Here is a 23085-nt window from a genome sequence, read left to right on the forward strand (position 1 = left end):
TATTCATTCAGTTATCAGGAAGATGGAAAATTGTATGTCATCCCTTTATCCAGATGCAAGGGAGGAGCTGCAGTGAAACTATGAAAAAAAACTGTACAACCCTGGAAGTAAACAAATGCAAAAAAGTTTTGAGTCATGTCCCCATCTAGTTTCTGTATTTTCTCTACTCAAAAAATCAGGGGTGAGGTTTTTGTTTGTCCCTCTCCAAACAGCAAAACAAAAAAGTCCAGTAATACATAATTATGAAACTTCTGATTATGAAGATATGAAGCTTTGCATGTGCAAAATGATAGCATGTGTAGGTATGTCTGGTTACCCAATATTTTTCCATTAAGTGATTTTAAGACCTTATTTTGAAGTAATTGCTTTAGCTTTGTTATTTTTTGCTTGAAACATGCTTTATCAGGTATCTGCTCTGTGATTGTTCCTCTCCTCCTATTGCACATACAGCTCCCCCACTGCCTCATCTTCAGCAAAAAAGTTGAAGTGTTAATGATATGCTAAAGGAAAATGTGTAGGATTTACAATGGTGAGAGTGTCATATGGGAGGGCACACAATATAAAGCTTTTCTCATTTATCTTAATGCAAGTAGGTTTTCTTGTTAATTTTTCCCGTTACCTAAAGAAGTATTTAATCTGACAACGCCACCATAGTTGTGTTAGTTTGGCTGCTGAGAACTGGAAGTGCTACTGCTTCAGACCACAGATGCTATCATCAGCGTATGTCATGGTAAGGACTGGAGGCTGTCTAGGATGCAGCTGCAGATGGATACAAGATGTTGAGCTTAATCTCTCTCAGCCTCTGTTTTGTATCAAGGAGAGTATTTAGACACTGCTTAGACTCTTAATTTAGTAAAGAATGTCCAAGTTAAACAGTTTTCATAGAGTGTCATTACTGAAAAATAAAAGAAGCCAAAACATATCCTAAGGTTAATGTAGTAAATACTCTCAAATGTACACATATGCTGGTATATCTTGCACGAGAAAGAAAGTTCAGTAAAATTACCTGTATCTGATTTATCCCCAGCACCGGCCTTTAAAAAGCTGTGTGCGATACAGCTGTGTTTCCAAGGTTGTGCCTAACTTTCTGTTCAGAAATAGTCACTAGTTTTAGGTTCCTAGTTTTCAAATATTCAAAGTTAGCTAAGAATTATTCCCCCCTTCTTTTTAAAAAGTCATAATGTGGACATTTTCATATAAGCTAGTTGTTTAAATTCTTTGTAATGAAAATAAATTAGTACTTCTGGAGACTGACTTAGTTCAGACGATTGCTTCAGAAGGATGTTTCTCTGGGCTGGTTAGAAGAGAGGCTAGATGAGTAGTCATGTCAGGTGGTTCCATCTGACCTTGCAGATACTTATTCACGTGCTGAAGGAAATGATTCTTGCTATTTGCATGAATTCTTACTAAGTGTGTTGATGTGATGAATAAGAGGAGTCTGTTGCAAAGAGTGTCTTAAAAGCACTCATACAATTATTGCAAGTATGTTTTACAATTTCTGCAGATCATTAAAATAACAAATGCAGGCACTTTGAAACAGCCTTTCTATTTACCTATCAAGATCTGCTTTCAACATTTGAACCACCTACAATAGTTAATAAGACTGGAACACTCACAGGAATGCTATTTTCATAGCTTTGCTTTGGCTCTCACGATGTCAGTTCAACACCTTCTGTAAGAGAAGTCCACCCCTGAAATGAATGTTTGATTGCTTCGAAGGTCCTTAGTTGACTTTACATGCAAACTGAAATTGTACTTTGTTTATCTCCTGCAATAAAAAGATATTTTCTGACCTTCATTTAAGGAACTTTGCCTAAAATGTTTTAATTTAAGTTTCTCTGAGAACTTTTGGTAATTTTGTATTACATTTGTGAACTTTTATATTTCCTGCATCAGGGAGTTAGGGGAGTGAGGAGCAATTCTGTGGTTGCAAGAGTCTGAAGGGAACAGTGAGAGCTGCCAATGCTCTGGAAGATTTCAGAAAGTAGCGTATGTTGGTGGATTAAAATAAGCCAGGATAACTTTTTCTCTCGCGTGCTTTTACTTCTTACACAAATCCAGTCTGCTGTCTCTAGCTGTACCTATATCACAATTAGAAATCTCTATCAATTATAAGCTGCTCATTCATCTTCCCAAAAGCACAAAGGTTGACATTTTGGCCCCAAAACATTCAGGACTAGGTAGTTAGTACTAGGAACTTAGGTACTGTTGCGCTTCCACTATAGTTGGCTGTGTCTCTTGACCTTGTTACTGTATTTTTGTTAGTGTTGGTTTGGTGTTTTTTTTCAATTCCAGTACTGATTTTAAAATAACTTTTCTCTTTTTTCCTCTAACTTTGAAGGAGCTCTATCATGTACCAAATGGCACGTCTCCAGGGAAGCTCTCCCATGGGATGGTGTATGGCGTTGTACATCGAACTGACAACAACCATAAGAAAGAAATGGTGGTTTATGGCTGGTCAGCTGATCAGCTGAAAGAAGAGATGAATTACATTAAAGAAGTGAGTTATGCTTTCAGCTTCAAAATTTGCCAATGTGGAGCTGTGAGTGGACATGGGACAACTGATGCCTAGCCCAACACCTGAATTTAAATCTGAACCTACTCTGAAGCTAAAGCCTTGCCTTGTTAACATTGAAGTTAGAGAAAAAGCCTGCTCCATACCTAGTAACTGTACGGTCTAGGCTACAGTACTCTGTGCCAAGTGATGCTTTTTAATGCTTTCTGACTTGGGCTACAGCTGGGCAAGCAAACTGCTGAACAGATCTGATGGTTCTTGTCTTGAAGCCTTCATGAAAGGATAAACCCTCTTCCTCTGCTTTCCCTGTCCCCAAACCTCACAGTTTTGAAAAGGCTTCTAAATTAGGTGACATAGTAAAATCACTTGGGTATATTTTGGGACAGCCTTAAAATAGTCAGCCTAATAAGGATGACTTTGTACTACTTTCTCTGTGCATGCTTGTCTGTCATAATTGAAAAAACCATTTCTGATGCTGTTGGTTTCTGAGCTTGAAACTCAGCATCTTTTTGCCTGTGAGTCCTTGGCTCTCAGGCTTTGGCAATAGCCCCCTAATTAGCCTGGGGCAAATAATTTGACCTTCTCTTTCCATCCACCTTCAGAACCACCCAGGAAGCTCTTTGTCAATGGTTATCATATTACACTGATTCAAGTGCAAACTGAGCCGATATAAAAGGGAGGAACACTGAGTCAAGCCAGCAGTGTATAGAGACTGTAATTATGTATGCTCTTAACATCTGCCTGATCTATAGCTATCAGCACTTATTTCTTTTTCCTTTATTACTCACAGTTTGTTAGCTCCTAGCATTCACCACTCTAGTTCCTGCGCTCGGTTAGTGTATGTCACTCCTGTAGTGCAGGTGAGGCATGTGAGCTGCCTCGGCTCCTGGTTTCCTGCCTAGGTACTTGTCTGCCCTGCTAGGGTGGTGTCAGGGAGTGTGTGACCTGTCAGGCAGTGGGTTCAGCTCCCCAGGCTGCCCTGTTTATAGCACCTGGCACAGATTGCTTGGACTAGGACCATCTCCCTGCCCTTCTCTGTTTGCAATTGGCTTGTGGCATGGAGGGATATGTCAGACTAGGTGACCTCTTGCGTGTGTATTCAGGGTACCGATTCTTTCAGGAAAAAGTGGGAAGGACATGGGAGGAGGCATACTGGCCCTTGCTCTCCTGTCTTCTGGAAGCTGTGATAATTTGTGACCTTTAGTTTGACAGATAAGTTTTGTCTTTGGAAGTGGTGTCTTAAATAAATGCCCTCAACATTTGCCACATGTATGCTGACTTATTGTGTATGCATGTGCATATGTATATATAGGGAGAGTGAGGGGTGTTTTCCTGAAGTGAAGTGTAGGTGTCAGCTTCCTTCTAAAGGGTGCACATGGTTTGGTGTAGGCCTCTGCCTGTTCTGTGCATATTTTTGGTAGCCAATGCCCCTTTTTCTGGGAGGGAGTGGGTATACTGCAGGGCTGCTAGAAAGATCCCATCTTGTGTTAGGCCCTACTAATATTTTTCTCCTTACTCCTTGAAGGCCATGCAGAGACAAGGTAAAGTCACTGCGCTAGGCTATCAACAATCAGTCTGTGTTTGATAGATGTAAAAGGGTAAAAAAGAAAAAGAGTGTGGATTATGTAGCTGGAAGGTAGACTGTAGGCAAACATATCACTAGTATTTACAAGGTGTGCTCTTGACTGGGCCTGATTGCAATGGCATGTCAACCCATTAACATGCTTTGAATAGAAGGCAAGGTTTTATAATTTACATCCATGATTCTTAACTAAAATCAAATTGAGTACTCTGTTCTTCAGATTTGAAATTGCATTTGTAAATTTATGCTAATACATTGTTTAGCTAGATACAAGCCCAAAGGATTTGTTTTCAAAGGATATTCAGGGAAAAACATCCACTCCAAAAAGTATGAAGGTGTATTAAATCTATCTGTGGATACCTTTTTTTCAGAAATAAAACAATATATGCTTAAATTAAATGTTATTCTTTTAGTTATCAGGCTAGAATGAGTTATGGATAATAATTAACCTTCATAATTTAAGTTATTAATTTACAAGTGCTTAAGTGTGTAGAGAGAAGTTTAGAATTATTCAGAGACATTCATGTCATCCCTATGTAGACAAGTCTTGAGACTTAGACTTTCTCTTGTTCTTAAGAGTAAATTACTCTGGATGAAAAGGTAGATTAATAATGGAAATTACTGAAAGTAACAATGAAGGACAGGAAAAAAATCATGTGCTGGTATGAACAGCATCATCAATGAGTTTGATCATGGCTTTTTTTTTCTGACAACAGGTAAGAGCAACTCTGGAAAAAGTAAGAAAGAAAATGTATGGTGAATATGATGAAATGAAACGAAAAATACAGCAGCTTACAAATGAACTGAAAGTAAGTACATGTTCATTTGTAGTAAAAGCATAGGAGAAAACCCTCCCAATGTTATGTAGAAATGGGGTTTTTTTCTTCAGCAGAAAGGAATTAATTTCTCAAACCACTTCAGTTCATTGTTTTATGTGACTTTATTTTTCCCTCTAGGAAGAAATGCTTTTGCATTTGGAATTATGAATTGCCCGCTTCTTAGAAATAAAAGAAAGATCTTGATCATGTTGTCTGTGTGTACTGATAATTAGTAGAGATGTTTGTACCAGTAAGTTGCCAGGTTAATTGAATAAGTTATATAATTAGAAGTAACTTGCAACTTGGTGTCATTTCAACAGACTTTGTTTTATTAACCTTATTGTTTAAATACTATAGTAAAATATCGATATTCTTTAATGTTCAAGTGCTTGACAGTTCTAAAAGTGAGTTGCCTTTTTGGTTCATAATTGAGCCTTTCAACAGTCATTCAATGACCTCTCTTTCATCGGACATGCTGCTTTAGCAGTAAAAGCTGCTGCAGTCTGTAGAAGTACATTTCATATTAAACTGCTGAGTTCTTCTGTCCAAAAATTCTCCCTGAAAATTTGCTGTGGACGTTACATTCAACATTGATTTTCACAGCCCTGGTTCAGATGAAGTTTTGGCAGTTGAACACATTCTGACTTCAAAGGACTGTGACCCTGACCTGTGTCCTTCTGCCATCCTCATTTGGAGACTGTCAGCTCCCTGCATGCTGTGTTTTATATAAAGTTCAGAAGTTGCTGTTAAATTGTTTTATTCTGTGGCAACCAGTCTTAAAAAAACAACAACAAAAAAAATCACCCTGACTTGAGAGGAGGGAGAGAAAACTGAATTTTCGGTGAACTGTGTTAGTTAGTCTTAAGGATGCCAACTAGGTGAGTCTCTCACCCAGTGTGCATGTAAACAAATGCTGATTCAGGTGCAGTTTTGTCATCTTTGCTGCTGATCCTTACTGAGTAGCAGTGGTGGTATCCTGCACTTCCAGATCTTCTGTCAGACCGGTAGAAATTCTGCAGGAGTCTGAACATTTCTCCTAATTGAGTGTTTCTGATCAGGTCTGACATAATGTCTAGTTCTGCAGCAAATTGGCAGTTGATGAAGCACTCTCTGACACAAGCGGCACATGATGAGACACTCTCCTCTCTTTTTTAATACTTTAGACTGCCTGAAAGAAAGAAGTGTTGTTCTACCTAATAATACTTTTTCTGGTTGGTTGGTTGGTTTTGGTTTTACATGACTGCATCTTTCATGCTATTTGGGGATCCTCTTGAAAATCCTTTATATACTCTTTGCTTCAGCTTTGGAAAAAAAAAGAAAAGCTATTTTCCCATCAATTTCCAGGACTACTTTTTGTTTATCAAGTTTGTTTAAAATTTGTGCTTCCAATGTTCTATCCTAGGCACTATGCTTCTTCACATAGGTTCTTATCTTATACCTTTCTTAATCCATTCAAAATATTTCTGCTTTTGTTTGTTTTTACATGAGCACATATATATAGGGTTAACAGACTAACTACTTGGCTTCTGTTCCCTGTGCTGACCTAGTGTGTGTATGACTTGGTTACTAAACACTCATTGTTCTCTATATCAATCCCCAGTGTTTTTATGTTTTCACGAAGAGGCAAATTTAGTCCATGTAAGAATGCGAGTTGGACTGGCCTCCATTACTAACACTTTTTTTTTCCTGTTTGTTACTGGATTATCCTAATTATTTACACTGTTTGGGTTTTGATCTCCTCTTAAATGATGACATTTTATGCCCTTTCCCTGCTCCCCTCCAGTTTTCAAGCGTGTGTGTGTGTACATAACAGAAGATGACAAATTTTCATCCAACAAAGCTCTCTGACTTCTACCTGCATCATATGGTTTCATCCTTAAGTCTTCTTGATGTTGCTTCATTACGTACCTGATTAGTCAATTCCTTCTTAATTAAGGCTCTGCTACAATTCACCCAGACCTTTCTAGATTTTCTAATTTCTTGCATTCTTCTATTTTCCCTGCTGTGACTTTTTACAATCTGCCCGTTCTGTGTGTATAAAGTTTCTGAATAGACATCTGCCAAATCTCCTCTTGTTTTTTCAAAAAGATCAGCTTTTACAGTGATTATAGACTAGCAATAAATGTAGGTATTTGTGCCTTATTTCTGGTAGCATATTGGGATTATGAATTTTGTTTGTTTTTGAGATGCAAGAACATGGTTGGAGGCCTGTATTTTTAAAGCATCCTAGTACTGTAAAAATTAACTGTGGGATCTTTCTCTTCTGTATCTCCCTTAGAAAGAATAGGTAAACATGATCATTATTCTATATAAAACATCTTCTTTTTTTTCTGCTCAGGTGACAAATGCTCATCAGGAATCCTTAGAGAATCATGTGCGAGTGCAGGCTGCAGCCTTAGATAGCTTTAGTGAAATGAACAGCTCCTTGACATCAGCATCAATAGACTTGCAGGTACATTTTAATAGTGGTTTCACAGCTGACAAGTGCCTTTTCTGACATGGATTTAAAAGCATACATAAAACATGGATCACAAATATAGATTCTAACACTAAACAAGCCCATGAAGTACTGTCTTGGATATCTAAGGCAGGTAATTTAGGAAACTAAGAAAAAAACCCCACAACCAACACCTGTGGCTTTTAAAAACCCATTAAGAATAATGTACAATAAAGAGATGCTGATCTGCAGTGAACTGATGCCGCCAGTCACGTCTCTATCTAAGGTGAAAATGGGATTTGTTCTGTATTCGCTATATCTGCTAACTTATTCCTAACTTCACTTGTTAACAGTGGCATGTTTGGATGCTAAACACTTGTGAGGCTTTACATACCTGGGAAATGTAAGGGGAGGGAGAAGGTGGGAATGAATTTTCTGTTTTAAAGATTTCCAAATTCCCACATATCTGAGCTGAACAGCTTAATGTCCCTGCTTTTTTGTATTCACCTTTTTTCTCAGTCTGGTGCATTTAATATGTGTAGCATGGCCCTTGGAGAGAAGAAAAGAAGATTGCTGGAAGAGCATTTATACTGAGATGTATCCATGTTTCTTTCTTTTTCTTATAGTGTTCCAGGACTTGATTTTATTGAGCACGGAAATACCTTCTAGCAAACTAAATGCAAGAAAAGCCATAATTTTAAATGTTAAAGCTTGCAAAACTGTTCACACTGCATGGATACGTCAGGAAACACTTAAATGTTCTGTCTGTTCCATAATCTCTTGACTGCATTAGTTCACCAAATTATTTGTGATTTTTAATATGTGGTTTGCCTCTTTCTTCTAGAAAACTCTAGTGGATGTTACATTGGAGAACACCGATATAAGGGAACAAATTAGGAATTTAAAACATACACATGAGCAGTCCATGGAAAAGCTGAGAGAGAAGCAAAAGCAACTGGAAACAGCACAAATTGAAAATCAGTTACTGAAATTAAAGGTGTGGTATATAAAGTCCCCTAAAAATACTGCATGGTAAAAGCATTAGGAATATGTTAAATGAATTCCTTGGCCTTTTTTTTGGTAAAGAGTTCTTCCTTCTTCATGTATTTATCATTCTCTAGAGCTGACGTATTCCTGTGAATCAATACTGTTTTAATAACAAAGAATCCCAGCTGACAGCAGTCAGTCTTTCCATAACATGGGATTACCATTCAGGGATGTTGGCAGGTGAAAATTCCAACTGTTAAGTGGTTATTAGTGTCCAGTGATACAAATAAAGAAATATTGTAACCCTGCACAGTGGTATAAGAAGTTCTTGATGTTGAATTTGTTTTAGTGTTGTACAATTTTTAGTAGGTAATCTGTTAAGTCATATGAGTGTATGGTTAGCGGATATGTGCTGTAACAGCAAGTGTTTTGGAAAGAAAATGATCCTATTTCAGAGAAATGCAAGGGAACAAACTGCAAACTGGAAGGTTTGATATGCCAGAAAGCTTGACAGTTCTCTCCCCTCATCCACGGAATGTATTCCCTTAGTCTAATTTGGAAAAAAACCCCAAAACAACCAAACAAAAAACCTCTTGTGGAAGCCTTTGTCTCTCTTTAAATTGGTCAAAATAGACTAATTTTGTTATAATACTGTATCAGAATTTGTCACTGTGAAATTAAGTTGAATGCTGGTTTATTCATGTTTACTTATCAGAGTTGATGTTTCTTTTTTGTTCTCTAGTGACTTGTACTCATGCTTAATGATGAATGGTTAAAAGAGAAAACATTAACATACGTGTATTTCAACTTATAATTCATTTTCTAGTTTCTTCTCATATAGAAGTATTTGTGTTTTGTACCTGCTATTGTCAGCCAGAAATAAAATGAAGGGAAAAACAATTAAAGGGAAGCAAAGCTGATGCGATTAAGATTTCAAGCCAGAAACTTGGACTTTACTATAATCTTAAGGACATGCATCAACAAGTCAGGGAAAGGTATGAGTGCTTCGAAGGGCAAAGAACTGCAGGTTAAGTCTCGGTTCAACTGAATGCTTAAGGATTCATTTATCTTCAAGCATGTCAAGATCTGCAGAGTATCTGCTCTGCCTTAATGAGGAAGAAGTTTAAATCTTGCCCTCAAAGTTGCAGTTTCATTACAAAGTTAGTTGATAAAATACATCATCACTGTGTTTTGAAAGTGAAACATAAAGTGGCATATCAAAGATGCCAAGACATCTGAGATTTAGTTTCAGGGGTGAATATGAGTGGTGTGCAATCTGGGAGGTTAGCAGTTGAAAAGCAGTAACTATCGTATGCCATGATTATTTTCTGGCCTGAACACACCCATATAGGTTTGGTTTATTCATACAATCATAACAATAACTGAGGTTGTAGATCTTGCTTAAGAGTATGTGTATGTTTTAAAGTAGATGTTGCTTAACAGTAATGAAGAGTGATAGAGGTCAAATTCCATTTCAGTGTATCTTAAGGATTCTGGGTTTGATTGTTGGCTTTTTCTGAATGATACAATTCTTTCAGGCTTCCTGAAATATGAAAGGTTTTGTATTGTACTGAAACTTAGTTTAACTCCACTCCCTCTCTCTCACAAAGTGGAGGTTACTACCCTGGCCCCAGTGTTGGTCTAGGTGAGATGTCAAAGGAGGCAACTGCAGTACAAACGCAGTCCTGTAGAGCACAGCCCTTTTTCAAAGGATCAACTACACTGCTGTCCTACAGGACAGTAAACCAGCTTGTTTCCTTCATGCAAGATAAACACAAATTTTAATAAATCTTTTGGTCCTTGAAACGAAAAAAACCCAAAACCCCAACTAACCAACCCCCAAAACCTCAGTCATCAGAAACAGGGGTTTTTGTAGCTATGTGAACTGTAGTGATCAGCAGGGAACACTTGGTTTTTCTCCCAGGGGGCAATACATTAATCCTCTTCATGACATTTTTGTAGCACTCTCAACATTTCCCTATAACCTTGTCTGATTTACAGCATCTCTAATAAAAGAACTAAGTCCTGGACTAGCTATTTTACTTTGCTTTTATTGCAGTTTACAGAGTGGATGGGTTTAAACTGTGACTGTCCTAACCCCTGTTTAATTACTGAGGGTGTGGTTCAGTCAGTGTTTTAAGCCAGCAGAAGGGGGAAATCCTGTCTCTGAATTACCATTCCTGCCCTCTTCCCTGTAGTGGTAGTAAAGTTTCTGTTCCTGTAGTTAAAAATTAACCCTTTCACACCCCATGGTGAATGAATTTTAGGTCTCATTATTCCCTGATCTGTTTTGCTCCAGGATCACCCCAGATTTTGTGCCTACAGTATGTTAAAAAGCATGAGAGGGAAGGGAGGATACAGTTGTGTTTTCTAGCTAACAACACACTTAGGTCCAGCTTAAACTAATTATTGCAGAGTGTCCATGGTCATCTGGAAACAGGAGTTGAGCCTAGACTGTCTCTAATGTGTGTTTCTGTAAAATGAGGAGGAGACTATAGCTTTTCAATGGGGAAACAAACCTAAGTGACTTAGAGGCTGTTATAGAAGGGCTCAGTGAAGAAGCACAGTCTATTCTTGGATAATCAATGACTAGTTGAATTCACACAAAACTTGATAAACTGGTAATGTCTACAAATCTGAATGACTTGTATACTAGCAGAGTGTTGTAAATGGTCATGATGCACATGAAAATCTCTTCAGTAGTGTCAAATTTATAACAAGGTAGAGCTGAAGTTCAAAGTATTTTTCTCACATCCCATGAACTCTGTTTCTCCTGCTGCCAGCAGTGCTGTACTGACTGATGGGTTAACTTTCCCCTCGTAGGTGGAATCATCACAGGAAGCCAATGCTGAAGTCATGAGAGAGATGACAAGAAAACTGTATAATCAGTATGAGGAAAAAATGCGAGAAGAGGAGCAGAAACATAAAGCTGAGAAAGAAATCCTCCTGGTATGTATAGCCAGTCTGTAAGAGTGGTGCTTGGCTTGGATGTCGTTTCTTGGTCATTCAGTACTCCAGAGTTCCCATGTGTTGCTTCTCCTGTCTCTGGGACTAGTTATGCCACAGTTAGTTACAAAGCTTTCTAAGCTTTTGGATTTGTAGGGCTAAGAATAGAATGTGTTCAAACACACTCAAGCAGTAATGATAATGTGGATTCCCACATTTGAAGTGGAGTAAGTTGGGGTTTTTAACTTCTGATTCTCTAAAAAAATTAAAATAGGAAAATGTCCAATTTTAGTGATAGTTTAGGAAGGGGAGTGGGAACAGCTTCACTTTATGCTACTGGAGCAAGAATTCATCCTGTCCCCTGGTATCCCTCACTTTCCTGTGACCAGCTAGTTATCGCATTTTCTAGCTGGTATAGCTAACGACTGAGATGGAAGGTGGATTCCCCAGTCACTTTCTATTGTTTTATACATGAGGACAGTGCAAAGCTGAATGTGGTAAACTTTTGTGTTTAAAATGCTGTCTTCTGTAATAGCATGTTTTTCTTATACATCTTTTCATGGCATCCTCAGAGAGAAAACAAATGTTTAAGAAATGGGTAAAAGTTTCTCTTATTTTCATAATGATATTTTATAAATACCTATGCACTTCAAAGTGCCTCAAATCTGTTGTCCTATACAATCTACGTTTAGGTCTGAACTCTTCCAGACTTATGAGCAGATCTAGTGAGAAGCTTTAATAACTCCCGAACAGCTATTAGTACTTGGCAGTACAGTCGTGTCTTCCTGACTCACTCCCCAAATCAATTAATGTGTTGGATGTTAATGTGATTGTCAATGTTCTTATTTGAAGGAAGAAACAAATCGGCTTCTTAAGGCTATTGAAGAAGCAAATAAGAAGATGCAGATCACAGAAACAAGCATTCAGGAAAAAGACCAGAGAATTGGTGAGCTGGACCGGCTGATTGAACGCATGGAAGAGGTATGACAGTTAGTTGATGGCCACCTTGAAAGGAAGTTTAGAAGTGCATGGAGGAAATTTGATTTTAATTGTTTTTCTTTTTTGTCTGTTGTTTGGTACCCTGCTTAGTGACATACCATTGCAATTTGCATCTTAGTTACTGTATCTATGTGAGTAAATGGACCTGGGCTACCACAGAGACTTTGTGATTAGGTGGTTCTTCTATCTTTCTAGTGGTCTTTATGGTCAGGGCTCCCTAAACTTTCAAAATTTGTTTAGCAAATTAACCATTATTTTTAAGCAAGAGGTTAAAAAGGCCATTCAGTCTTCATTCAGTGTGCAAAGTCTCCTAAGCTTAATGAAATCATAATCATAAATGATCCAAAGTCTCTTAGAAATGCTGTTGGTAGGTTCATTAAAATGTGTTTTAGTTATGAATAGACCTTACTATTTAGCTATTTATAGACCTGATTCGAATTGTATCTCTAGATGTCTTCTCATGTGGATGAAATGCTTAACTGAAGGCTTCACAATGAAATGTTTGGAGGTTTTTTTTTTTTATGGGTATGTAACCTTCCATGTAGATCTCTAGCTCATTTAGATTATGGCTCAGAACATTTTTAGAAGAAAAAAACATCTTTATTGCCTATTAATCCAAAACTTAGTTCTTCCTTTCCTGCTAGCATTAACAAACTTTTAATTATTCCTCTCCCTGGCTAAATATTCCCTACGAAACTGTAATAGAGAGCACATTTTTGACAATTTACTTTTAAAGCTCTGAAATGCTTTAAGATAGTTAGGTCTTGTGACACTGACAGCACTACTATAAAATTAACTGTAGCAGTTTTTGCATTGCTTCTATTTATTTCCAGCTTTTCCTTCTTCTCTTGTCTGGACTTCACTCCAGGACAAAACTCTTGAGTAGTAGTTTGATGTTTTCAATGTGTTGTTAAGCATAAAAGTACCACAATACCTCTCCTTGCATAGTACACTACATCTGAATCTAATTTGTTAAACCTTTTCGGATATCTGATAAAAGCTTTATATCTTCCATCTCTAACAGTTATGGTGATACTGACCCTTTGTCTTCTGGTATCATTCGCCTGAGAAGGAATGACACTATTTCTTAGAATGAATAGTGTCACTCAGCTTAAGAGCAGTCCTTCCAAAAGGCTCCAATCCATTTCTCATTTCATTCAGTAGAAGGTATCTCATTATCTTTGAAGGTCTTTGCCTTGCTATCTAAAATACAGAAGCAGCAGAGAGAATACAGTCTCCTATTCTTACAACCGAAGTGTTTTTTCCCCAGCTTCAGTGTAGCAAATATTTGTTACTGAGAAACAGATTTTTGTAAGTCAGTCTTGTTGGTTTGGCTGTTTAGTCTAATGTGCATTTGTACCAAGCCCCTTCTATCTAATGCTTACAAATCTATTAATAGAATTAGCGATTAAAGTGAGAAATCATTCAGCTTAATATGTCCATTTAGTAGCTCCATTAACTTCATCTGGGCTCCAGCCCACACTTGTATTATGTGAATAAAGGATTGCAACGTAATTCTGTCCTGGTTTAGGCCCGTCTAGTAACAAAGAACCATGATCAGACAAAGTACCAAGGGCCTTTGGAAGACTTTGGGGACAGGGAGAGCTCAGTTGCCCCTTATGTTCCCAGGCAAAGCAGACAAGACCGCTCAACTTGGGGAAGAAAATAGAAAATAATTTAGTCCACCACCAACCAGAAAGATAAAGCCCAAAACATAACAAAATCAACACAGAGTGGTACAATGATGTAGAGCACAACGACCACCTTCCCCTCCATCCACTCTTCCCAGGCTCAGAGCCCTGATCCCATTGTTTTCACCTCTTGGGCCACTGAATGGCTCAGGGGGGCAAGGAATGGGGGTTTCAGTCGGTCTTTTTCTGATGGCTCCTGCAACTTGTCTCTCCAGGGCAAGTGGACTCCTTGCCAGTCCTCCCTGCCCCACCGCAGGGTCTCTCACACGCCTGGCAGCCCTGCACAGGCTGCTCACACATGTGTTCATCCCAAGGGCTACGGCTCCTCTCCGCTTCCTGTGTGCGTCTCTGCGGCCCGCGGGCTCTCCAGCACAACCTGAGCCATGGCCGCCTCCTCACGCAGTCTCTCCCCTGTCCAGGTGCACTCACCCAGAGCTGCTGGTGGCTCTCAGCACTGCCATTGCCCTCCATGGGTTGCAGGGGCACCACGGGCTGCAGAGGGATCTCCAGTCTGGCACTTCTCCTTCCTTCCTCCTTCTATGACTGCAGATGGTTGCCTCCATCTTTTACTACTCTTCCAGCTCAGGTTTCCTTTTTAAAGTAATGATGGCAGAGGCACCAGATTGGCCTGGCCAAGCTGGCGGTAGATCCACCTAAGAGCTGGGGAAGTTCTGAGAACTGTTTACTAGGACCACCACTCCAACTCCCTTCCCCTGTTACTGAGCAAAAAGCGGCTTCACACAAAGCCATGACAGTCTTAAGTATGGATGAGTTTCTTCATGTTGGTTATTTATTTAACTATTTGATACTTTCAGAGTAAAACTGAAAGCCTCTTTGTTATCCACTGTAATGGGAATCTAACTCCTCTGTTAATTTAGATTGACTCAGTCCCTAAGTTTCCATAGATCTTCATGAGCACTGTGCTGGTGGACACCTGAAGAATAAAGAGGAATATTTTGGGAGAGAATACAGAGCAATACCTTATTATCTCAGCCTTGGATTTTTTGGAGAGGCAACATGGAAAATTTAACATTTATGTAGTTCAAGAATGTGATGATTAATTTTTTTTTATTCAGCAAATTCAGTTTCAAGAACAGCCATATGTCTTCAAACAGGAAATTGAAAACTCTGATCTTCCATTGCTAGCTGGGAATATGATTTTATTATTATGTATTCTGTGTTCCTTGGCTGTAGGAAATGCATGAGTTTTGTTTAATCATCCTTTGAGTTGCAATGAAATATACTTTTGTGAAGCATTTATGTTTTGACATATGGAGAACTGATGGATAACATCTCTTGTTTAGGAACGTCACCAGCTGCAAAAACAACTCGAACTAAATGAAATACAAATATCTGGAGCAAAGTCTGAAAACTCTGACAGTGAAAGGTGAGATACATCTTGTCTGTGGAACTTGTAGCATTGCTAGGAAACTTTAGAGAATTTTTTTTAAAGACACTTGACTTTTACTTTTTCTGACTTTCAAAACTGCAGTCTAGTAGGGACTGTCCATCTCAATGTAAGTTTATTTACACGTAAAAAATCAAGAGGATTAGTGACAACAAAAAACCTACTTTTTTTCTCATCTTTCTTGAAGTTGTTTGCAAACATGCAGAATACATTTTAGATGGAACAAGTTTGGATGTATTTCTGGATTGCATTTTTCTTAAATCTGTGTTACCAATTTTAGCACAGTATGATCCTCACTGTGAATTCTTTCATTATCTCCTCTAGACTGTTCAACATAGTCTTGAAAGAAAAGATGTTTTGTATCCAATATTAAGCTGTAGTACCTCCCCTTTGAAATTATGAACTCTTGAAGAGAGCAGGAGTCTTGCACACAACTGCCAGAGGTGTCTTTTCTGTATAAAAGAGATGAAGTGGGGAATATATTTCAGGCTTGGAGGGGCAGGTTTACATATGCAATGCACGTTAATGTAGGCACAGGAACAAAATGAAGGTGTGGAAGAGATCTGTCACATAGCATCACAGAGCAGAAATAAACTGTGAAATTATTAAGGGAAGTGAAGGTGAGGTTATTGGTAATGAGACTTTTGTGAATGGTTGTTCTTGATAGCATGAGGCTTAGGTGAAAGATTTAGTCGTGTGTGCACCTCTATGGGCTGTTTCTGCCCATGGGTGGCACATGCATCCATTGATTACTACTTTGAGAGAGTACCATGGCCAGGCAAAAGAAAGCTTGTTGCAAAGCCAGAGGCAAAGTTTCAAGAGAAATGTACCTAGTGCTGAAAGAACATAACTGCCATTGGAGTGAAATTTGCATCTGCCACTCAAAGGTTTATATGACACTACTTGAGTAGGTAAAGATGAATTTTCAGCAGAGACTCTGTAACTGTACTTGATTACTACTTATAGTTCTGTGGCACACAGAAATTTGGTTTTAAGGTTTTGGCATCCTGCTGTTCTATAGGATGCATAAACATAAAAGGAACCTGTGCTCAGAGCATCTTACTGCCTGGTTGTGTTAATCTGTGACCAGCTTATCTAGTTTTAGGGTAATAACAGCTTTTCACAGTGGCCTGCTGAAATAATAATTTAAAGTGGAAGGATGTTGCATACAACATATAATATGGAGATGAAGGAGAATTGCTTGCTTTCTTTACCTCTGTTTAGAATCACAGAATGATAGGGGTTGGAAGAGACCTTTAGAGGTCATCTAGTCCAACCTCCCTGCTAAAGTAGGTCCACCTAGATCAGGCCACACAGGAACTTGTCCAGGTGGGTTTTGAAAGCCTCCAGAGAAGGAGACTCCACATCCTCCCTGGGCAGCCTGTGCCAGGGCTCCTTCACCCTCACAATACAATAGTTTTTTTGTTATGTTTAAATGGAAATTTCTGTGTTCCAGCATTGTTCCTTTACCCCTTGTCCTGTCACTGGATACAACAGAAAATAAGTGATGCTCCAACTTCCTCCTTGCTTTAGTTAATCTTGCCCAGTCCACTTAGCATGAAAAGTTATGCTGCAGTAAAAGGGTAAAGGCAATGTTCAGACAGAAATCTGTGCAATACAAGCAAGCACACAGTTGGAATCTGTGTAATGCAAGTAATGAATCAATGTTCAGATGCTGAAGTCTATGCTTAAATTCTCTTCACCTGTCTTTACCCAACCAGATACTTGAACTCCACCTGAGGAGGGACCTCTGTTCCATTGCTCTCTTGCTGTCAGTGCTAAAGTTCTGAATCTTTCAATGAGAGGCCACATATGTGTTATAATTGTAATAAAAATGTAAATTGCTGTTTTGTGAGTCCTTAATACACAGGACTGAAAAACCTGCAGCAATACTTCACTTTCTTGAGTCCTTGTCAAAGTGCTGCAGTTACAGTTCTGTAGAGTACTTTACTGTTAATAGAGACTCTTTCTGGGGAAAACAGCATACAATTCAATCATTCACTGGAATCATGTCATACAGTTTGCCATCTGCTGCTTTGCCTTAGAGTAGTTGTTCTGTTTGCAGCTTCAACAGTTTCTTCTGCTGTGCACAGACTAAGATGAAAAAAGCCTTTTAGGTTTAGATTCTTCTCCTCCACTTCCAGTCCCGAATCTAGGAGCACACAAGTTTATTTTGTAGTCAAGGAATTGCTTTCTTTGAAGAATTTCAAGAATTGTACTTTCAAGAAGTGGAGGGTCCCATGGGCAAAGTGCCAAAACCTTATTAAAAAGCTTCCCTCCTGCTTCTTTTCATAGTCTAAAACAACTTTTCTGGCGTGATGTTAAACCAACTTGTCAGAAATTCTGTGGATGTTCAGTTTCTGTGTTAAACAGATTTGAAGAAAGACAGAATCTGTCTATGCATAGAATACAGAGTCATATATACAAACTTAAAACATCCGCAACAGTTCCTACTGACTGTTGATGAATTAATCTTACTTCATTTAGTATTTTGCTGCTGTTGGCAACTATGCTAAATCCTTGACTCAAGGCTTCTGTGTAGTAGGAAAGCTTTTAAAAGGATGCCAGCAGATGTGCTTGCTGGCCTTTTTTTAGCATATATTCCCCAAAAGTTTGCAGGTATTAATAAGTCACGATAAATCTGTCTTTCTGATGATAAAGATCTAGCTGTCTAAGTGCCTTTCACTTCAAGGAAAACCAGACATCTTAAGGAGATGAGTTTGAGTCACATTGTTTAATTGTCAGCACTTCAGGCTCTGGGTAAGCACACCAGTATGCAACACAAAGGTGAGTTAACCTGGGTGGAGGCAGCTACTCTGGCTAAAAGACTACCATTAAAATGTACTTTGGACAAATTGACACCTGTCAGTGGAATTTGACTTGCCTACCTCTTGGCCTAGTCGTCCTGATTTATGGTGAGATTGTGTGGGCTGTTCTTGTTTGCTTATACTGTGTAGCTTGCCACTGATAGGCTTAATTCTTCCTTGTTTTGCTAGGTCACAGCATTTGGAGGAGGTAGCAGCCAGCCTAAGAGAGCGAATCAAACATCTAGATGATATGGTCCACTGCCAACAGAAGAAAGTCAAGCACATGGTTGAGGAGGTGAGACTTGGTAAAACAATTCAGAGTCTTTTGAGAACACTGATTCTTTTAGTACATAATCCTAAGAGAGCTCTGTTCTGTGTGCAATTTCCTTTTGCCACCTTAGCTACGAGCACAATAAAAGATGAGTTACGCATCTGGAGGCGGAAAGACTAGGTGAAAGCAGTTTAATCCACTGGCTGTGGGTTATATACTGTGATCTATAGACTGACACTAATTCTGGAACTCTTTATGGTAGTCCAGGAAACACAACACGCTGCTTGCAACCTAATTTGAAGCATTCAGAGGGTAACTGTAGAAACAGCGTAGTTTAAAAGTCTCCTTCCTCTACAGAAGTGGAAGGCAAAAACTGTTTTATTTTTTTTAGATGAGGTTCTTCACAGAGATAGGCAGGCAAACACAGTTTGTCACCACTCATCCGTTTCACCTGAGTTTTGGGACATCATCTTTACTCATATAATTTCCTATGAAGTATTAATTGGCTTTCTGCCGGAAAGCTGCTTTAAGTTATAGGCTACCTAATATGCCAAGAAATGGATTAGCAGTCAGAAGGCTTTGATTGCAAACATTTGTTTCTTCAAGTGGATGAGAGAATAACATGGGAAATAGGTAAATTAATTTAAATTGGAGCTTTACAAAGCGGATTGACAGTATTATTACACTGAGTCTTGCTATTGCACCAAGGATATACTTTCATGAAGTATTTGTATTTGGACATCACACATTGACAAAATCAAGTGTTTGGAAACCGTTCTAACCTAAGGCATTCTTTCTGCATTCATAATGTGCTGTTATAGGATTTCTGATAATGACATGGAGTTTTTGCATTTCTGGCAAAGTGTTTATATATATCTCTATATATATTTTAAACCCCCCTATATTTTTATATATTTATTTACATATATCTGTTTTGTTTTATAAGATTCTGATATAGTCCAGCTATATGATCAGATATGTGATGCTAAGTGTCTTTTACACATAGGGATGCAGAAGTATCTCTTTGCATATCATCAATGTGGAAGACTGGTATAAAGTCTTGAGGTCTTGTTTCTAGTTCAGCTTGTCCTTTTCACTGTTTTCAAGCATCAAAGCAGGTGGTCTAAAACTGAGCTACCAATCTTTATGCTATGGTATTCTATTAAGTGAAAACTCCAATCTGATAACCCAGTCCATCTAGTTAATAGACTGTGGGAACAATTATTTAATCAGTTTTGTGTCTCTGTAAACCAACCATCATAATATAAGATTTTTTTTTATTTCTTACCAAAAGGTCTATAGGACTTGTCATTTGCTGATAGATGTGGCAACCCAGATGATTCTAGTAACATAAGAAAGGTGGCCTAAACTTTCTCCTTTATTACTAAATATATTTTTGAACTGCTTGATGTAACTTGACCTCTAGTGGAATGCACTGGTATAACAAATACTATCAGTTTCATTAGGTGTTTTGGAAAAAATCATATGTAAACCTCGGGCCAGAGATTATTTCATGATTGTTAGGTTTAGTGGGTGAGTTTAGGTTGCTGATTCCTTGTGAAAACCCTTGAAAACCCTTGTAGATTTTTGGTTATCCTATTTAATGAATGTTAGGTGACCATCTCACTACTTAGCTGACAAATATGTCTACTTTTGATTGATGTCTGACTACTTGCTGCTTCAAAATCTATTATATCTCTGTACAAATCCTTGACTGCTGTGTAGCCATAGAGGATATATTTTTGCTCACTCCTTTAGTCCTTGGGTGGCTTCATGTTTCTATTGCTTCAGTTTCCTTGAACTTCATGAACACTTGTAGCTACATTTGTATTTTTACTAGCAAGCTGACTAAAGACTCCTGTAACAGAGGAGTCTTTGGTCAGGTCAGGTGGTACCAAATACATTAAGCACTTAATGTTTTCTTGGGTTTTTTTGTCCTATCCATGGTTTGTGTCTGTACTGTCTTTGAGGAAATAGCTATGATATAGTTGGCATGCACTATTTTAAATGATTCTTTTAATTAAGGACCTAAAACAAATAGCTTTTATAGTACAAAGAAGAGCAGCAGTTCACTATGAGGAAGACAAAAAGCATTGCAGATGTGTATGCCCTGAGCTATCTGTGCATATGGTGCCTTTCACTTTTTTTGTGCTCTTTTTGTCTAAACATTAGAAAAGTATTTTTAGGCTCACTTTAAGCAAATTTTACTAATGATGCCATAGAAGCTGAGAAATAGGCAGCAAAAATACTTCTTGAAAGGTAGCCTGTTGAAAAGGCATGCTATCTGAAGAGTCTGTTCTGGAGTTAAGTTAAAAACTGATGAGCAGCAGCACCAAACACATCTTGCAGACTAAATAAGGAAGATTTTGTAATTATGCTAGAATTTAAGTCCCAGAAAATGTGTTCATCGGGTATATTAGAAAGAATGTCCTCTCTACATTAAATTTAACCAAGTGCATAATGTAATGGGTACAATTTCTAGAAAAGTGTCATGAAAACCTGCCATGTCACTCACTGCCATGCTTTCATGGCAATTGTAAAATAACATTCCATCTTAGGGTTTATTGAGGATATTATAGTGATCAATAACTTGCGTTTAAATAATATAAATTATAAGTGAAATATAAATATAAATTGAGAAAGAAAGAATGCTCAAAGCCACTAGAAAGCCTGCTTTCTGAAATGCTTAGCTTCTCTGTGAATGAGAATAACCTGAGAACAGGCTAACTTGGGAAACTCAGAGGAGAAGTGGAAAGAAAGTCCAGTAAAAAATTATCAGCAGTGCTTTTGTTAGAAGCTGGACCAAAGCTACCGTATGAATTAGGTGAGAATAATGGCTAAGACTATGCTAGCTTGACTACAGGATGGGCTTTTTTCATATTAATCTTGGTATATTTGGACACAGATCTGAAGTATAAATGAGATAAACCCCAGTGGGTTTATGCTGTTACCATCTCCAGTTTAGAAAAAGGAAATGGGATGCTGGATAAACAAGTCATTCTGCTTCAGACTCATATGGAGTTAAAACTGAACAAGTATTGTGATTGATCTGCTGGCTGAAAAATCACAGAACAGATTGCTCTTCAGGCCTCTTTAAGGAAAGAGCCAAATGGCAGATGCAGCGCATTCTGTAAAAGAACAGCAAGCAGTCAGGAGAAGGTGAAAGAGAAGCTTTGTAGTGGAGTTTTGTGATGCAGTAGGCAGCTCTAACACCTCCAGTGCTGTTTTGATGACATTTAAAAATGTGTTAGGAGGCTGTGGTCAGTCCTAATCTAGGCATGCATCAAAGGAGATGCTATCAGAGAAACACCAAATGTAGGAGGCTATGGAGGAGAAGAGTATTAAAGCCTTCCTTTTCACGGGACCCACCTTGTTGGTCCTGAGTGTGGTAGATAAGTGACCTCTGGAACTGAGCCTAAACAGAGGAGGGCAATCACAGTTCAGTGTACTTATACTCATTAGCAAAGAAATCATTTGCTTTCTTCTCCAATATTTTTTTTTCTCTGAAAATAAATCCTTCCATCTCAAGCATTATTAAAATCTTTTTCAACTTGACCTAGTCAGACCAGTCATCAATTAAATGGGAGCATGAAAAATAATATGTAAGTTTGCTGGAGTCAGTGACCTTCAACATCTCAGAGTGTTATATCCCATGCATGTCCATTTCTCAGCCTCGGAGGGATTCTCTGCTGCGAGAGCCAAGATCACAGCCCATTAGAACACTAGCTGAGCAGAAAGTTATCCTACATAGTCTTAAAGCCTCATTACTGAAGATGATTTAAGGCAGACAGATTTATCCCTGTGTTGAACTTTTTTTGTTAAATAAATCTATTTGTTCTCAGCTCAGTACAGTACAATTTAAATGAAGTGCTGGTAGTTGAATGTGCAGGACCTTTGTTTAGCAGGTGTGTAGAAACCCAGTCCTTTTTTATACTGTCTGCACATGGCAGGCTTTCAAAAAAAGAGTAAAAAGAGAGATGGCCAGAGTGTATCATCCAGAGCTCAGTGAAGAAATCAGTGAACATTAATAACGTTGGGGCTTTTTGAGCCCTTGCCTTTGTAGCCATCTTTAAGTATGACTAGGCAGAGAGATGCTTTCAAAGACAATTCAGGAAAAAGGTCAATCAGAGGAAGAGTTTGCAGGGAGACTCATGGCATAAAAGGTGGAAGCAGGCAAACCTCAGACTCTTCGACTGAGGGGTTTACAATACAGAGATGGGATCTGGCAGGTATAGGCAGGCACTATGGGATGGCATGAGAGGCTGCTAACCACATTGTTTGAGGGTTGAAATTGCTGTTGTTCTGTGAGAGGGGTGAAAGTTTAAGTTGTCTTTTCAATATGGCCAATCAGTTTATCCTGTCTGTGTCAGTGTAAGAGACTGGAGAGTTTACTGTAAGATAAAGCTAAAAGTCTTCAAATGAAATATAAAACATTGATTTAAAATCATCAATGAAAGTGTTTCCTGGCTTATTCTCAATTTCAAACCTGAAGAGATTGAAGGGAGCTTTAATTTTGAGATTTGTGCAATTGACACTGAAATGGATTGCAGTTTCAAGGTGGAATAAGCTTACTTTATATGTAGAATTGTTTCATTCAAGCAGGACAGAAAAGGGAAATATGTAC

At 38.4% G+C, this 23085-nt stretch overlaps 1 protein-coding gene across 4 annotated transcripts in view; it reads left to right on the forward strand.

The window, feature by feature from the left end:
- The window catches only part of MYZAP (myocardial zonula adherens protein), a 57107-nt gene that overhangs the window by 13726 nt on the left and 20296 nt on the right, over positions 1 to 23085 (forward strand). For 3 of the 4 annotated variants that reach the window (XM_061999368.1, XM_061999365.1, XM_061999367.1), the window contains exons 3-10: positions 2342 to 2500; positions 4814 to 4906; positions 7254 to 7367; positions 8197 to 8349; positions 11163 to 11288; positions 12138 to 12266; positions 15280 to 15362; positions 18380 to 18485. In XM_061999368.1, the coding sequence (XP_061855352.1) occupies positions 2342 to 2500; positions 4814 to 4906; positions 7254 to 7367; positions 8197 to 8349; positions 11163 to 11288; positions 12138 to 12266; positions 15280 to 15362; positions 18380 to 18485 (963 nt within the window). The remainder of the gene's footprint in view (positions 1 to 2341; positions 2501 to 4813; positions 4907 to 7253; positions 7368 to 8196; positions 8350 to 11162; positions 11289 to 12137; positions 12267 to 15279; positions 15363 to 18379; positions 18486 to 23085) is intronic. The other variant, XM_061999366.1, reaches the window with a different exon arrangement.

Source organism: Colius striatus, chromosome 7, assembly GCF_028858725.1.
Source record: "Colius striatus isolate bColStr4 chromosome 7, bColStr4.1.hap1, whole genome shotgun sequence".
Lineage (NCBI taxonomy): Eukaryota > Metazoa > Chordata > Aves > Coliiformes > Coliidae > Colius > Colius striatus.